The 17,007-nt window shown below is 41.2% G+C and overlaps 1 protein-coding gene across 2 annotated transcripts in view; it reads left to right on the plus strand.

The window, feature by feature from the left end:
• BTBD7 (BTB domain containing 7) overlaps window positions 1-17,007 on the plus strand; it is a 53,487-nt gene that overhangs the window by 26,241 nt on the left and 10,239 nt on the right. Inside the window, exons 4-9 of one of the 2 annotated variants that reach the window (XM_074542441.1) lie at window positions 7,322-7,530; window positions 8,691-8,766; window positions 11,023-11,183; window positions 11,463-11,606; window positions 11,835-11,948; window positions 13,781-13,970. In XM_074542441.1, coding sequence (XP_074398542.1) covers window positions 7,322-7,530; window positions 8,691-8,766; window positions 11,023-11,183; window positions 11,463-11,606; window positions 11,835-11,948; window positions 13,781-13,970 — 894 coding nt within the window. The remainder of the gene's footprint in view (window positions 1-7,321; window positions 7,531-8,690; window positions 8,767-11,022; window positions 11,184-11,462; window positions 11,607-11,834; window positions 11,949-13,780; window positions 13,971-17,007) is intronic. The other variant, XM_074542442.1, reaches the window with a different exon arrangement.

The following is a 17,007-nucleotide window of genomic DNA, read 5'->3' on the forward strand; positions in this document are numbered from 1 at the left end:
CTTATAGCTGCCCTACAGCAGCTCAGGGTCTGGCAATACTGTGACAAGGTCCCCTGAGCCTTCTGTTCTTGAGGGAGAAGAGACCTAACTTCCTTCAGGCTTTCCTTGTAGGCTGAGTTCTCCAGTACTTTGATCAACATCATGGCACTCCTTCAGATCCTCTCTTCTCTGTCTGCATATTTCCTATTTCTGTTGTTTCCTTCTCAGTGTGTTTCAGAACAGGCAAGAAGTTTTACTATAATTGAGCTGTGGTATTAAGTTAATTTCTACATGATATGCACAAGCTAATAGTACTTGAGAACAACTCTGTAGATCAGCTGAAAGCCAGAAAGGAAAATGGGTTGAAATTAAAGATGTGATGGAGTTTCTCAGTTTTGGTATGTGCTAAATGGATTTAATGTGGTCAGGGAATACTAATGAGAGAATTAGTGAATGAAACCCTCAGTGAGACACTGAATAGTTATGCACTGTTTCATAAATGAAGAGGGTGCAATTCTTTTCCTCAGATGGGAAACCTAAACTGGAACAATTGTGATGTGGAGGTGCTCTGATGAAGCAGTGTCAGTTATAGCAAAACAGAATAGCAATGGCAGATAGAGAATTTTCCATAGAAACTTAGGTAAACTTAGAAAATAAAAGCCATTTTCCTATCTATATGTTAGTAAATACTGAAAAATGAGCTGATATTTTATTTGGTGTTGAGTTTGTTTCTGCTCACTTTAAGTTGAGCTCACTTGCATCAGCATGTCCTAAACTGGCACTCTTTTCAGTGGTGCACTGCTCTGGAATGTATAACCCATGAGTCAGTGGTAACAAGATCTGTGCTTTTTCCTGGAAGTTGTCCCCAGTGCTACCTCTAGGAGAGTGATAATTGAGGCAGCAGCAGGAGCTGCTCTGGGCTTCACTTCAGCAGCACACTTGAGTGGCTGGAGCCCGAGAGTGCAGCAGGGCAGGCTCAGTGCCGTGGCCCTCTGGATGAACTGGAGCTGTAGTGTTTTGGGGGTGGTCATAGGGAGCAGGTAGAGGGGTGCAGTGGCATTCAGAGGTTTTCTTCTTTCTATAGTAAATCCCTTTCTGACTGCAAAAGTAGTGAGATTGAGGGGTGGGGCTGTTGTTACACAGGGGAGAAATGCAGTAAAATCAGCAAGTGTTGAAATCTATTTAATTATCAAATACTAAAAAATGTAGGTTTGGCACTCCTTCAGATATTGAAATTCTAGATGTTAACTTCACCTAATTAGGATTTTACAAATTGGTGCTGCGTTCCCTAGCTACAGGAGAAAGTAGTAAGCACTGTGTAGATCTGTATATGCCAGTGGAATCAGAATCATACTTAATTTGCAGAGTTCATGTTTAGGTCACTGGTACTGTGCAGACATGGAAGAACTATTCTGGTATAATCTTATAATCAAAATTAAAAGGAAGCTTATTTGGTCAGGGAAAGCTGTGTGCCTGCACGTGACTGAGATCACTTAAAGATGTGCTTTAATCATGGCCACTGTTCTTGTTTCTGACTTACTTGTAGCATCTTGTCCTCGTTTGTATCATACTTAACATGAGGTAGATGGGAAATCTTAATTTCAGTAGTGTCCATCCTATTGCCTGATTTCACAGCTAGGAGACTTCTGTGCTGGAAGCTGGCACTCAGACATCTGACTTGCAGGTGTTATGCAGAGTGATGGGGAGGAGGCAGCCTTGTGTAGGTGTTGGAGGTCACTGAGCAGGCAGTTCACCTGACATCATCTCTTAGCCTGGATCTCTGGCAGTGTTTTTCCACTCTGTGGTGCAGCAGGTGTCCAGTTCTCCCCAAGTACTGACTGATCTCATCAGCTGGCTTTTGCAGGAGCTGATGTCTTAGGTTTCTTCTCTAGATTTCCACATCCTCAGCTGAAGTTTTTTGTTTCAGTTCACTCCTGCTGGCCAGTTGTGAACTTGTGAAGGCTTGTCTCCCTGGTTTTGTGGAAAATATTTTGGGCTTATTATGTTAAGTCTGGATTCTCTTTCCAGTTCATTTTTCTCACTTCCACTCAGTTTTGCCTGGGTGTTTGTAACTCACTTCACACTGTCAAGTGAAACTGATGTATTTTAAAGCTTCTGATCAACTGTTTTTATTTTCAACAGATTTTAGTTTGATTTGTCTTCAGGGACCTTTCTAAGTATCCTGATGTTGTAATTTTTCTTCAGTTTCAGCAGATGATTCAGCTTTGACTATTTCCATGGAAATTTTCCCATTCCTAACACAGTGATACTTCTTTTTCTGACTATTGTGATTTAATAGGTAATTTCCCTATGGTGAAGATGGTGATGAGTATGTGCAATGAATCTTTACCATCCAAGTGAAGCAGGACAACCTTTATCTAGAAATTCCTCTGCCTTCATCTTGATTTGTTTTAGCTGAGGGGTGTCACTTATCTTTCAAGAGAAACTGAAATGAATATTTCAATGAACTGTTTTGAGTAAATGAGCTAATCAGCAAGCATATCTGGTCAATAGAGCTGATCATACTAAAGCCTATTTGTACCTAATAGGACTGTCACTGCTCTTAGGGGTGCTCAGGTAATTTTTACTGTCAGAAGTGGAACTCTTCAGGGGTTCCACAGAGGCTATGAGCAATAGAGCCCTCTCCAGGAGGGCTCATCCTTAGTGGGATGTTTCTGTGCTCTGCCTGCCTGTTTCTGCCCTCTGCTGCAGTTTTTCTGTCTTCGTGCTACCTTACTGCTGTCTATCAACTCTACTGGTGCAATTATTTTAACACATTGATTCACAAAGATTTGGTTTAATATCACTTATCCCTTGTTCTTTTGTAGTACAGTTACTAAAATGAAATTAGTTCCCTAGTCCTGTTCATCACAGACTGTTAAAATACTCCCCACTTCCAGTCTTACGGGACTGCCCTGCTGTTGCAGGGAAGTTGGATTTCAGGCATATTAGTTTTAATAGATAGCTGTATTGCATATATGAATCCTTTACTGCATCTTGGCCCTGTTACCCACTGTCATGAGTAGTCCCACTGAGGTGCAGGTACAGAATGTTTTGCTGTGATAGGCTTTTGGATACTGGGACCTTATGAAATAGTTTTGCCTGGGAACTTTTTCTGTCATCTGATTAAAAGAAGATTTCTTAAGAAGATTGGCAAAAAAACCCCCTCTATTTCCGACTTTTTCCTTTACTTCGCTTTTATTTTAGGTGTCGAGTTTACTCTTGACAAGTACAAGAACTTAGAAACTTTATTGGAAGTTCTGCTACATTCATTAGTACGTTGTTTGATCTAGAAACAGGTGTTGCCTGACATCAAAAGTACTCTTGGTTATAGGAGGGCTGAAATGCCAGGGATCCCATGGCAGCAGTATTAAATACACCTTCAAAAACGATGGTTCCTGTGATTGCCAGCATGGTCTCTCCTGATGTGACAAACCTGAAAAACATTGAATAGCTTCTGGATTTCAGTTCAGTGTTAAGATGAATTCTTACTACTTTTTTTCATTAGCTCCACTGGTGTGCACAAGTTTAGGGGGAAAGTCTTCACTACAGAATGAGCTCAATCAAGCTAACAGTTTTGTAGTAAAAGGTTTGCTCAATGCCACTTTTGCTAATTGTTGAAGGCAGTTGACTTGTCTTCAGGAGGTCTGTCAGCTGTCCTGATCCCAAGCCACTAGCTAGAGTGCTAAACATGGGCTCCAGCTGTGGGGCTGCATTGGGGAAAGAACTGCAGAAGCAGCCGGGACCTGATGGTTTAAGGCTCCACTGGCATCCAGCAAAAGGAGTGCATGGAATAGCCTCATTTGTGCAAAATGTGACAGTTATCTTTCCCTTTTGTAGATTCTAGTTTGAACCTCTGAAGGGTAGTGATGGTCACAGAAGCTTGTGGGACACTGCAAATGGATCTTGGGCTGGTTGTTGCTGCCTGAGTATTAAAAAATAATATTCACAGGAAAAAATGCTCTGTTCCACTCTGAAGAGCAATATTGTGGCTATTAGATGACTACTTTTTTTGCCAAGTGGCTGATTGTTAAAGCAGAAAAAACCTCTGCCAAAGAAGAAAGGAAATTGGATTCCTTCCATAGCTAGAATTGGGTTGCCCCAATTTATTTAAAAGCTCAAAAACTGCTTAAATTATTACCGTATGCTTACTTCAGAAGAAATACTTTTAATAATCCCACACTTCTGACCCATTGCTAAAATTACTTGGGAAGAAGACTTTAATTTGCTAGTCGTCCTTAGTGAGCTTTTCACCTGATGTCATATTATTGTTAGTTGTGCAATAATTGAACTTGACAGAAGAATTGAGACTGAGTTTATGCACTGTTTCTATGAATTGGTGTTGCTCAGATCTTTGTAGCTGCATTTCTGGTGTCTTTTCAGGGGGCAGGCATCTTTACTTCAAAAAGAAATGTCAGATGAAATACTAGGAATGGCATTAATTTTGAGATAAGTCTCTGCTCTTGTAGTGTGAGTTTCCTGGTGACTGATTTCAGTGTGTGCGTTTACTGCCTTTGAAATGGAGCAGTCTTTGTGTGATGTTCAGAGTTCAGGGAAATGCAGTTTCTGCTGAAGTCAGCTTGCATGCAAGCAGAATAATTGCATGCAAAAAATTGTGTTAGGATTTAGCAGGGGAAGGCTGAGTGCAGATGACCCTAAATAATGGTTTCAAACTGTTTTGTTTCTTATTCATGGAGTCAAACTCCTCTCTTAACAAATTGCAGCTAGTCACCGCTTTCATTCACGTGCCAGGTTTGCTGCTAACTGAACATTTTCCTTTCTTGAGCCCCAGAAGGAAAGCTGAGAGAGACTCACATGACAAAGTTAAATGCAATGTCAGCCCTTTGCTGTTTGGATAAAAATGGATCCTGAAGTGGAAAGCTTCAGACTTTATTTACTCTGTGTTTCTGACATATGCTGAAGTATTTTGAACTTTTTTTGATGATAAGTTGGGTTTTGAATGGTTTAGTTTCTTACTGTTTGTTTGTTTAAGGCTGTTTCTCAGATTCTTGACCAGAACTTTTTAAGACTTAAGATTTCATCCTTTAGGAATCTGGGGAATTCCCCCTTCTGGAGAGGGCAGTTTCACTGACCTGTACCTCAGCCCAGGGAATGTATTTCAGAACAGTTCTCATCCCTCTGCTCTTACCTGTACTAGTGATGACTGGAGGGAAGCTCCAAGTGCCTCCAGCCCAGCTTTGTTGCCTGTGCCCTGCTCACTTAAGGCCAGTGCTTCCATGCAAGTTAGAGATCAGTATCTATAGTGAGGCATCTGTTCTTACTAGCAGTAGTAATGATATATGTAACCTCACAAAGGTAGGTGGCTCTGAGAAGTGCCATACTATTTCAGGATGGAAATGGTGAAGGACAAAGCAATTGTGTTGAAACCTGACTCACCACTCACCCCTTTGTCAGAAGCAAATGGAGAGTCTGTCTGGGGATGCACAGTGTAATGCTGCATGGGTCACAAATGTGTGTGCTTTGGGTAGCCCTTCTGTCAGTGGCTGCATTCACTCTTCCTCTTCTTGGGTGAATCACACGTATGAAAAAAAATCATCCAGCTGCTTGTTGAGGAAAGTTTGGTTTAAGTATGAACTGATGTAAAATGCATTACTGTTCAGGGACAGACATTACTCTTATAAATTGCTTTAGAAATTTAATAAGGATTGTGTCCAAAATTGTGTATACATTCAGGCATATTCCTGAAGAGCTTAGAAAATTTTATTGGTAGAATATTGTTCTTACAATTACCACATTGTGGTTGTTATAGCATTGGGTACAAATATGTGTGTCTAATAGGACAGGTAAATTTATAACCAGTCTCATGTTTAAACTGTGCTTTCTACTGCCTTCTTAACCCTCCTGTTAAAATTCCCATTTTAGTGACTTTACTTCTAAGTAGTAGCTCCTTTGACAAGATTCCCTCCTACTTGAAGAAGCTTGTTCACTTGTTACTACCTACTCCATAGCTTTCACATTATTATGATGGAAATGGAATGAATATATATTCTGTATATATTACTATAGTCTGTATGCTGCCCTATGTAGAAAAGTAAGATTTTTCTTTTATTTCTGTGAATTGTTGCTAGTGTGTTTTATCTGTATGCAGCCAGTACCAAAATATGTACATCAGGAGACCTGTCTTTGGCTTGACTAGGGTTGAGATTACTGTGCTAAACACTTTTTTTCTCAATTTATTTCAAGAGCTCAGTAATGCAATACACATCCCTAAACAACAAAGTTTAGTTTTTAGGTATCTTTGAGAGAAAAATGATGATGTACAAGAAGTAAAATTGCAGTGTAGCCATGTAGCTCTGAACTCTCTAGGCTCCTCTTATAGGCATAAACACAACTGTAATTTTGTGGCTGTAGTGGGTTGAGACTGGAATGTATAATTCTGAGAATTTTTTTCTTTAAATTGCTATCTTTGTGCTAAACCAGATGTACAGATGAAATCAACAAAGTGCTGTTGGTGACTTGAAGTTATCAACATTGTGGTATCATCTGTCTTAACTCCTTAGTCCCAAGTTCCCATTGTTTTCAGCCCTCCTACAGCACGTCTTTCCCCATTTCTTCCAAACCAGCTCCATTTCCCTTCAGGAGTTTTAACTGTACTCTCTGTCCTTCAGAAGATGTGTACTCCATGAAAGAGTAAATCCTAGCAAAGCGGTGGGTAGGAAGAAACTGTAGCAGACTCTCATAAATCTGCCTCCCTTCTGCTTCCCTGTCAGAGAATGTGCAGCCTGTCCTGGCACCCTCTGTGCCTTGCTGGATATTGAGGCCATCGTGGTGCCTGGAGCAGCTGTCCACTGCTTCCTGCCTTTTCTATGAGCCAGAAAATGATGCTTTGCTGCCCTCATCCTGTACTGAGTAGCTGAGTACCAGCACTGTTCCAGCTTGTGTTTCTTCTCCTCTACATGGTCTGTCTCAGGAGGGTCCATGACCAAAGTGATACAGGCAAAAATCCCACCTTTGTGTATTCATGGGTTTCTGTGAATCTGCTGTGAGCAATAGTGACTCAAATTCTCAATGTTAAAAGATGTTAAACACTCAGATAACCAAAGGGGGTTCTGATTGGGTTGAATAGCTTTCCAGTTGTTTATCCAGATGTGCCAGCAGCCATGATGCTTCATGTGCCTTAAAAAAGTGAATAACTGTATAGTTGGAATCATAAAATTATTGTACTTTTAGTCAAAACACAACCTTGTTTTGCAGGGCACCTGTCTTTACTTTCACTGAGTGTACATAACCCTTTCTACTACAGATTTAGCCACATGTATTGTTCCTTCAGGGTGAAAGTGCCTCTGTAACAGCACTGTTGATTGCTGCCCTTGTTTGGTAGGTTGTGAAGATATTATTGCTGAGAGCATCTCCCTGGACACCTTGATTGCCATTCTGAAGTGGAGCTCTCAGCCCTACGGCTCCAAGTGGGTGCACAGGCAGGCGCTGCATTTCCTCTGTGAGGAGTTCACCCAGGTCATGACTTCAGAGGTCTTCTACGAGCTCAGCAAGGACCACCTGCTCACAGCCATCCAGTCTGACTATCTGCAGGTAACCTGCAGTGCACAGTGCAGCTCTCCTGCAGAACCAGCAGGATGTGCTCCTCCATGATTGGAAGTGCTTGGCAGCAGTTGATTTTAAATTGTAGGCTGAAGAGGGCTTGTACACACTAAGCACTCCTTCTATAATATGTAAAAAAATTAAATGGAAATAGTGATTAAGAAAATTGCTTTGTTCTTGGATTGTAACACAACCCAAATGTGGTATATGCTGTTGCTTGGAAGTCTGACAATAGTTTATAAATGCATGCAAATTATTTTAAACAAAGCATTTCTGAATCTAACATTTGTCTTGCCTGTTTAAGAGATTTATAAAATTACATGGTGGGACTAGTTTTGCTGTAACAACACATGCTAATTTGGGGCAGTGGGAGCTAATAAACTAGAAATGGTTCAGAAAACTCAATTTATTTTCATGGAGAGAGAAAAATACAGTCTCTGACAAGTATTGCACAATTTTTTTTTTTTTGGTGACTTGCCTTCAGTGATTGTGTGGTTTTAGGGAGAGAGAACTGTACTGGCCAACAGAAAGACTCTGGATTTTTGCTGCCACTGCTCTTCAGAAGAGATATCTTTATAATGATGACCACCCCTTAATAGCTTAAAGATTACTAGATTTTTTTAATGCATGCATCTCAATCTTCCTTTTTTGTAAAGGATTAAGTGCTAGAGATTATTTAAAGTGGTTTTTAAAACTTTTGTTAACTTGAAGCATTACAGAAATTACAGTTGATTGTTGATCTTCCATGAGAGCTTATATTGGTGAATTTCTAATGTTAAACAAAAGCTTGAAATGCCCAGAGGTAGAACTACCCCTTTTAATTAAATTTAGTAATTCAAACTTTACAACTGTAAGTTTCCATACTTACTAAATAAAACTTTTCCTTCTGTACAAAACTTCCTCTTCATAGGGATTCAGTAAGTAATATGAATCTAGAAATTATGGTGTTATATACCTGTAGTACAGCTTAAAATATTAGGAGAAAGTGGTAAGCAGATCATAAAGTGCAAATACTTCATGCTTAGGTACAACTGTGTTTCTTTAGACCTGGAAAAGACCTGTGATCTTTTTTTTTTTTTTTTTTTTTTTGTGTGTGTGTGTGGGCATGTGACATTAAGCATGTACAGATTACTGACTTCCTCTTTCTACAGGCAAGTGAACAAGATATTCTGAAATATCTGATTAAATGGGGAGAACACCAGTTGATGAAGAGGATAGCAGATCGAGGTGAGGATCCTTTAAACCGTTCAGTACTAAACCAAATAAAACAAAATTTAAGGCAGTTCTGTTTGGTGAGTCTTAGGGAAAATGAATCTACATTGTCCATAGTCAGAACAAAGCGAATGCTCTTGCTTTCTTTAAAGGTTTTGGTATCTAAAATGAGAACACGGCATTCTGAGAGAGATAAGATTGTTTAGCCTGAAGAAGAAAAGGCTTAGAGGGGATCTTAGCAGAGTCTATAAATATCTGATGGCAGGAAGCAAAGAAAATAGAGCAGCACTTTTCTCTTTGCACCCAGGACAAGGTGAGAGGCAGAGAGGCACCAGCTGAAATACAAGAATCTCTGCAGGTGGTCAGACGCTGGCACAGGTTGCCCAGCTGGATGCAGTGAAGGGCAATGTGTTGTGCCTTACCTGGGAGGTGTGGACATTGGTGGTGACTGATCCAGACTTCTAGAGGTCCTTTCAACCTCTATGACTGTCGGATTTTGAAATCTTGTTGGCTTCCTGTTGTCTCAGAATTATTCTTGTAACTAATTCATCAAATAAAAACCCTCTGTGGTATCTTGTTATGCAGGCTTCTCACAGTAGTCTTACTCTTAGTTTACTGTGTCAGCCTTTCACTTCAGTTTGAGTGTGTGTCTCTGACAGGAATCTGTGGTAGTGAGAAACAAGCCAACAAGTGGCACCAGTGTTTTCCCTAAAGTAGATGTAAATGTATTTTTATGAACCTGGATGCACATTATTGCTACAATGGTAACTTCAAGAGCAATCTTACACATGTTGGATATGGGAAGTAGGTTAAACATGTATGTCCCACATAACAAATGCAAGAATCTTGTAGTTCATCTGCACTATGAAGTGTCAACCCCATAGTGCCAGAAGAGGAGCAGAAAGGGAAGAGCCTGCCTGAGTAAAAACAGAGCAGTACTGGTGTAACTACTGCCTTGGGAGGGCTGGCCATGCTTCTGAAATCCACTGTCACTGCTTGCAACACAGCTGCTTTGTCATGGACATGTTTTATGAAATGCAACAAAAAGTTAGTTAAAGGATGTGTTTCTAGTGTCCTGAGTAAGTATTTACCTATTTCCAAAACAGGATTTCCCAAGTGTTTGTCCTAGGGCACACTGGAACATAATGGAGCCAGTTAAACAGTAACAGACCTGGGCTTGGGCAGAAGCTGCTCCTTTGGGATCACTGCACAGCTTCTTGCTCTGGCATTCATTAAGTAAACAGCTCACATCTCTTATCTGGGATCAAGAGAAAACACAATAAGCAAAAGCAGAAATAATGGCGACGCCAAATTCGGTGAGATTAGGGCCAGATTTAGTCCAGTAACTTCATTTAAATGCCTCAGTGGCACTGCTTGTATTGCAGCTCTGAATGTGTGATGGTATCAGTGCCACAAAGCATTGGGGAATGTAAGGAGCTAAAACTTGTAAGGTGGCCAAAACTTGAGCTGCATGTACTGAGGCAGGGTGGATATGTTTAGGAGGTTTCCTCAAAGAGGGAAGCTAGTCAGTCACATGCAGGTTGGGCACAATACCTAAAATACACATGTGGCTGCATGGTCATCTTGCTGTCTCCTGGAAGATGCCACTTCTGGTACAAATAGGTGTCCTGTGACCATGAGAGCAATTTGAGAGGGCTTGACACGATGTTACTGAGGTGGGTTACACAAGGATGCTAGAATAATGTATCCCTGAGGACTCTTCAGACCTTAATTGATAAAAAGTGTCTTTGAAAACTGCTGGGGAAAGGCAGAGGAGCTGCAGTGGAGTCATTGGGAGAGCTGCTAGCAGGGAAGTACAACTGCTTTACTGCTTTCATGGCATAGGTCTTAATAGAGCTTTCCAAATGTTTACGGCAATTGCTATGTTTGTATTTTCTGCCTGGCCTACACTTTGAAGCTGGCAGCTGTGCCAATGACCCGTGCTGGTGTAAACTGAACCTGTCTCTGTGGATGCTTCGTACAAGATTTTAAGGCATGAGGTAGAATCATAGAATCATTTAGGTTGGAAAAGACCTCCAGGATCATGGAGTCCAACCTTTGACCAATCCACCACCCTGTCAGCTAGACCATAGCACCAAGTGCCCTGTTCAGTTGCTAGTTTTGTAGAACAGTGCTGATGAGCCCTACTGGTATAAAATGAGAATTTGCCTTCCTTTTCTTTAATCTCCCCTGTAAGGTAAGCCTTGTACCTCCTGCTGTCCTCTCTAAACTTTCTGATGAAAACTTAGCATGTCTTGTTCCTTCCCACAGAGCCTAATTTACTCAGTGGTACTGCTCACAGTGTGAATAAAAGAGGTGTGAAGAGGAGAGATCTTGACATTGAGGAGCTGAGGGAGATCCTGTCTCCACTTTTACCTTTTGTCCGCATTGAGCACATCTTACCCATGAACAGTGAAGTACTGAGTGATGCAGTAAGTCAGTAGTCTCATACAAATACATCTATGCATGTTACAGTGTTCAGGTGTGAAGGGTTTTTTTGCATTGGTGGGTGTTGGTTTTGTTTGTTTATTTTAAGGATGAACTTCTAAAATTTATCATTGAGAGTAATAGATGTGTAACACTGTTTTTCTGGTTAGGTTTTGTGTTCTTTAAATCTATCAAAAGGCTAAAAGTGTAAAGAATGCATTTATTGCAAGTTTTTACCATATTAGTATTTAAAAAACCGTAAAACTCTTTCTTGATTCTTAAAGATGAAGAGAGGCCTGATTAGTACTCCTCCTTCAGACATGCTACCAACTTCAGAAGGTGGAAAGTCAAATGCCTGGCTGCGGCAAAAAAATGCTGGAATATATGTGCGGCCAAGACTGTTCTCACCATATGTGGAGGAGGCCAAGGTAATATCAGCAACCCTTGACTGTTCTCAGCTTGGAGTCATCAGGGGGTTCTGTAAACAGGGAAAGATTTTGGGATGTTTTGTCTCTTTACATGTACTGGCCTAAAATACTAACATTTTCAGTTTAACAAGACTTACAAGATTGATCATCAGGCTCAAGTCTCTAGAACTGGTCAGAAAAATTTCAACAAAATTTTTTTTTGTCGAAATTGAAATGTTTGCGAGACAGATGTTGATGAAATTCCACCGGAAACAAAGCAGCGTTGTGAGGGAAACCTCCCTGGTTTCCAGCCAGCTTGCCGGCCCAGCTCCTCGGCAGCCCTCCTGGCAGGCGGATGGCAAGGTGAGAGCCTGAGAGTCCCAGTCTGCAGCTAGTCAGCAACCTTGGTGCCAGCTCTTTCAGGCTCCCCAGCTCCCACCAGAGCTGGGTGGGGAACTGCTATTCCACTGGGCAGAGGACTGATATTTCATCACCTTGTTTAAATCAGAACATACCCAAAATCTTGTGATCCTCCGCAAAATGGAATAAGTATCCTGTGTCCGATTTGAATGAATTTGTTTCCCTCTTTGTTTCTCTCTCAAGCAGTTGCTTCCCTGTTTAATTTCTTGCATGAGCACTGTCAAGCTGAAGGTCTTGTAGCATCTCTGGTGGTGATGTTTGGTGGCAGGGTGGAGATGGTGCTGTGTGGGGCAGGAATGTGCCACGTTCTGTTGGACAGAATGGGAGCCTTCTGTGTCACTGACCAATGCCACCACTTCAGATGGCTCTGATCTGAATTGAGAGCTTTGAGTCCCAGCAGTGCAGGTGACAACAGAACAAGAAGGTTAGATGAAACTGTGTACATCCACATCACTAAAGGCTCTGACATGTGCTCTGGTGAATTTGGAGCTTTTGCCCTGTGCCTGGTTTTTAAAGGTATAAGATGTTGATTGTTTTTAAAGGTATAAGATGTTGTTGACTGGGGAAGGGAAGAAATGAAACTACTTTGCATTTTGGGCACAGCAGTTAGAGAGAGCACCAAGTGGCAGTAAAATAGCAAAAGAAGACCAGCTGGTTAAAATGTTCTCTTTGTATCTTGGATTGCTAAAACTAACAAAAACATGATAAAAGCTTTGACTCTTAGTTTTCAGGTGTATGCTATGGGAGTGCTTTAGTATTTATCCAGAGTAAAAAGTGTGTTCTTACAACCCCCATATCCCTGTAAGAATTCCTGCTTGTTAATACTGGTTTCATATTATGCTGTTTGTATTTTAAATTAATTTTTAAGGCTTTTTAAACCTTAGAGGGAGGACTGTCATAGTCTCTGGTAACTTTACTTAATTGTGAATGAGTAGTTGTTGTTGGTTTTTTTTGGTTTTTTTTTTTTTCTTCCCTGTCAGTCTACCATTTTTTGAAATAAGTTCATTTGATCTTAAGTAAGAATCTTCGAAGTGTAGGCCAAAATCCTTTTCTACTCTTTAGATGTCTGAGAAAAACAGGTTTCATTTTCAGGCTAGTGCCTTCTACTCAATGGCACAGAAAGTTGAGACTCATAGGCAGTAATTGTCCTAAGTCCAGAGGGTCTGGCTTCGAGAAGAGCAGGTCTAATCTGACAGGTTAAAGTAAACAAAGTATCCTTCCCAAACTATTCTCCTGCCTGCTCTTAGCTCAAACCCAGCTATGATCATGCCTGGAAAATTAAATAGAAAATGCTGATAAAAAGCCAGTTGTTTGTGGCCTGACTAAGTGTGGTGTGGACACAGCCAGCCTTGTGTGGCTGGGCTGTGCTGGCAGTGGGTATGTGCAGTGCCTTCACGGGGCTCTGGTGCTGTCAGATGGTGGAGCAGCCCTGGTGTGGCTGGGCTGGCAGTGGGTGTGTGCAGTGCCCTCACGGGGCTGTGGTGCTGTTGTTGCAGTCGGTGCTGGATGAGATGATGGTGGAGCAGCCCTGGTGTGGCTGGGCTGGCAGTGGGTGTGCACAGTGCCTTCACGGGGCTCTGGTGCTGTCGTTGCAGTTGGTGCTGGATGAGATGATGGTGGAGCAGCCCTGGTGTGACTGGACTGTGCTGGCAGTGGGTGTGTGCAGTGCCCTCATGGGGCTGTGGTGCTGTCAGATGGTGGAGCAGCCCTGGTGTGGCTGTGCTGGCAGTGGGTGTGTGCAGTGCCCTCATGGGGCTGTGGTGCTGTCGTTGCAGTCGGTGCTGGATGAGATGATGGTGGAGCAGACAGACCTGGTGCGCCTGCGCATGGTGCGGATGTCCAACGTGCCCGACACGCTGTACATGGTGAACAACGCGGTGCCGCAGTGCTGCCACGTCATCACCCACCAGCAAGTGAGCACCAACCAGAGCAGCCCTCCCTCAGTTATAGCCAACGAGATCCCAGGTGAGCTCCTGGGAGTGTGGGGGTGGAGTGAGTGCACTTATTGAATTGATCATTTCCTCAGAGAGTAGTTCTGCACCAGGAATAGTCCTTCTGCTTTGGTCTGTCCCAAAGACATTAACTGGTTTTGCATGGCAGAGTAACTAGTTGGACAACAAAACCCTTGGACTGGTTAAACACAGTAGAATGCTTGCTGGTGCCTGGCTCTCTATTCTCAGAATTTTTGATAGGGTTCTCAGTTTTCTACAAACCAGTTGTCCAATATAGGTAAGATCTGTGAGTCTGGAAAATTTCTTTCAAAAATCAAAAGCCAGAGAACATAATTTGTAAGGAAATCAGCTGAACTCAGTATGCCAGAAAAGTACTGGAAATGAGAATTCAAAACACATTTACTTCAATTTACCAAATCCACTTTAGCTTTGAAGCCAAACCAACTTAATTCCTTGTGGAAGAATGTGTCAGAGTGCATTTTTATAGGCTCAAGTAAATATGGCCTCTCCTGACTTCAGGATGATTGGTGTGACATTCCCCATAGGCAAGCCAGGAAAATACATACTAAATATATTTTGTCATTTATGCATATGAACTTTTGGTGTCAGACTGGAAGAATTTATCTAGTGTGGTTCCTAAAGCATCTAGCTCTTTCTGCCTTTCCCCTGTCCCATTAATACTCACTGTGCATAGAGAAGACACTGTCAAAGCTTGCAACTGATGACAAGTTGGCAGAGTCAGTGCATGTTTTGGAGGACAGGATTAGATAGCTAAATGACCAAGATTACATTTTAATTCAGTGAAGGAAAATGCTGTGCTATGGCATTCCCCATTTTATAAGCTCTTTATATATCAATTAGGTCTCTCTTCAGTCAGCTATGTTGAAAGGAAGTAGATAAATCATTCCTACCATGCTAGACCCAGGACCAAAGTAATGGATTGAAATTGCTGCAAGAGAATTTAATTTGAAGTGTTAGGAATATTTGAAACACTGTTTAGTTCTAAGATTTCTAGGAAATTTTGTGGAGTGGTTTTGATCTGTTTGCTTCTTGTAGTCTGGGAAGGAACTTGATAAAGCTGAAAATGAGCTTCTGAGAACTTACTTTTGAAAAATTTGATAAAAGTACCAATTGTTTGTTTAGAAATCTGGAGCCCTCAGCAAAACTGTGGCATCTCAGCAGTGCATTATAGTACTTGGACTTCCCTTCCTAGAAAAGTGTAAATATACTTAGCATGAATTGAATATAAAGTATTTAATGTAAAATAGGACTTTGATAACACTTTGCTCAATCCTAATTCCAAAGAATTTGAGAAAGGCAGCAGGTTCTCAGAGGTTTTCAGTATTTTGCCAAAGTTCTCGTGTTCTTAAAAAAACTGGCTCTGTTGGCAAGCATGAAACATCTTGACCAATCTGAAAGTCCCCTGTGTCTTGGTTCTGTACAATTTAATAGGTAGGAAATATTGCCAGTCCTTTGATTTGAACATAGATACGAGCTCTGAGCCTGGCCAGTAGTTGGAGTGCAGGAATTGTGTCCTGGCAACTGTTTGCTTTGCTTAGTCCTGTAATTAAGCAAAAGAATTGATTGGTTTGCCAGTGCCTTTTTGCTAGAATGGGCAGATGGGACCCATTAACATGAGGCGATTAAAGCCTGTCCCAACCTCGAATTTGTACAGGAGTCCATCCTGAAGCACGGATGGGGCCCAGGGGCAGAGCTGGGCAGCGTCACCTCCCTCTGCCCCTGCCTTCTCCTTGGTCCCTCTGCCTGGGCACTGTGTTTGCACAAACCTGCTGGCAGTGTGTTTAGTGCTCTTCCTGCAGCACTATTGTAAAATTAGTTCAGCTGAAGCCTGCTCTAACTTGAGGCCAGGTTCTGCAAGCGGTTGGGTTTCTTTACACATTTTCCAGTTTCAGTCTAAATTAGAAGTCTTGCAACTGAAATAATTGTATTTTTTAATACACATAATCTTTCTTCCATGTGTTTCACATGAATAGTAGTAAAAAAACCCAAAAAAACCTAGGGTTTGAGAAGACAGTATTTTTAAATGAAAACTCTATCATTTTTAAGGCTACTAGTTTGGAGATCTGCTTCAGACTTCTCTTAGATCCTCTTTAAGTATTAGCAAAATACTGGCTGTAGCTAAACATCTGGTTGCTAAAACAGGTTTTGTCAGAAGAATTTAAGTGTGTGGAGGGTAGAGCCTTGAAGACTGGTTAGAATGGGTTCCTTCCCTCCCCTCTCAGTACAGGAACTCCATTAAGGAGGGGAATATTTTGCACTGTATTTTACATATACTTCTCCTTCATCTACCAGTGTAAACTTGTAAAATGAAATTGGTACTAGTTGTAATTGTGTGGTGTTTCTCCTTCTCTGTTATGCAAATGTCTTTTCACACTGTTTGCTGTATGATCTGGTGAATTTTTATGAGCTTTCATTACAGACATCTATCTGGTCATGGTAGTATGTAAAGCTGGTGAAGGATCAGACACCAGGACTTACATTTGTCTTCCCTATTTATATGCACATTTTCCTTAGGACAGAAACACCACAGAGAAATATCATTCATCATCAAACGGCAGTAAGAAGTGGCATGAGAAAGTTTTGCAACAGGATAAATACCCAAAGTTATACATTACTTTCTTTTAGAATGTTTTTTTTTTAATTATTTCAATATGAGTGCATAAAACAACCTAATTTTAACAGGTTTTTGTTGGCTTACACTTTGTGTAACTTGTGTAAAATGCCCTTTCTCTAGTTACATACTGGTGTTATGGTCTTTTGATTATAGAACTACATTAGAAGTATGAAATGTATGCCAAAAAAATCAATGAATTCTTGGCCTGTGCAATTCATGAGGGAACATTCAGTTGTTATTTAAGATATCCTGCCCCCGCCTCAAATCATGGAATTCCTGCATCATGAGTGGTTTATAAAGAAAGCTCTATTTGGGCCTTATTCTAGCAGAAGCTAGAGAAGTGGTGAATGTTTTTATCATTTGTAGGATGTGTGTTATCCCATGTGGCTTAATGATGCTCCATGGAACATGTGTT

This window comes from Zonotrichia albicollis, chromosome 6 (genome assembly GCF_047830755.1).
Source record: "Zonotrichia albicollis isolate bZonAlb1 chromosome 6, bZonAlb1.hap1, whole genome shotgun sequence".
In the NCBI taxonomy this organism is placed as follows: domain Eukaryota; kingdom Metazoa; phylum Chordata; class Aves; order Passeriformes; family Passerellidae; genus Zonotrichia; species Zonotrichia albicollis.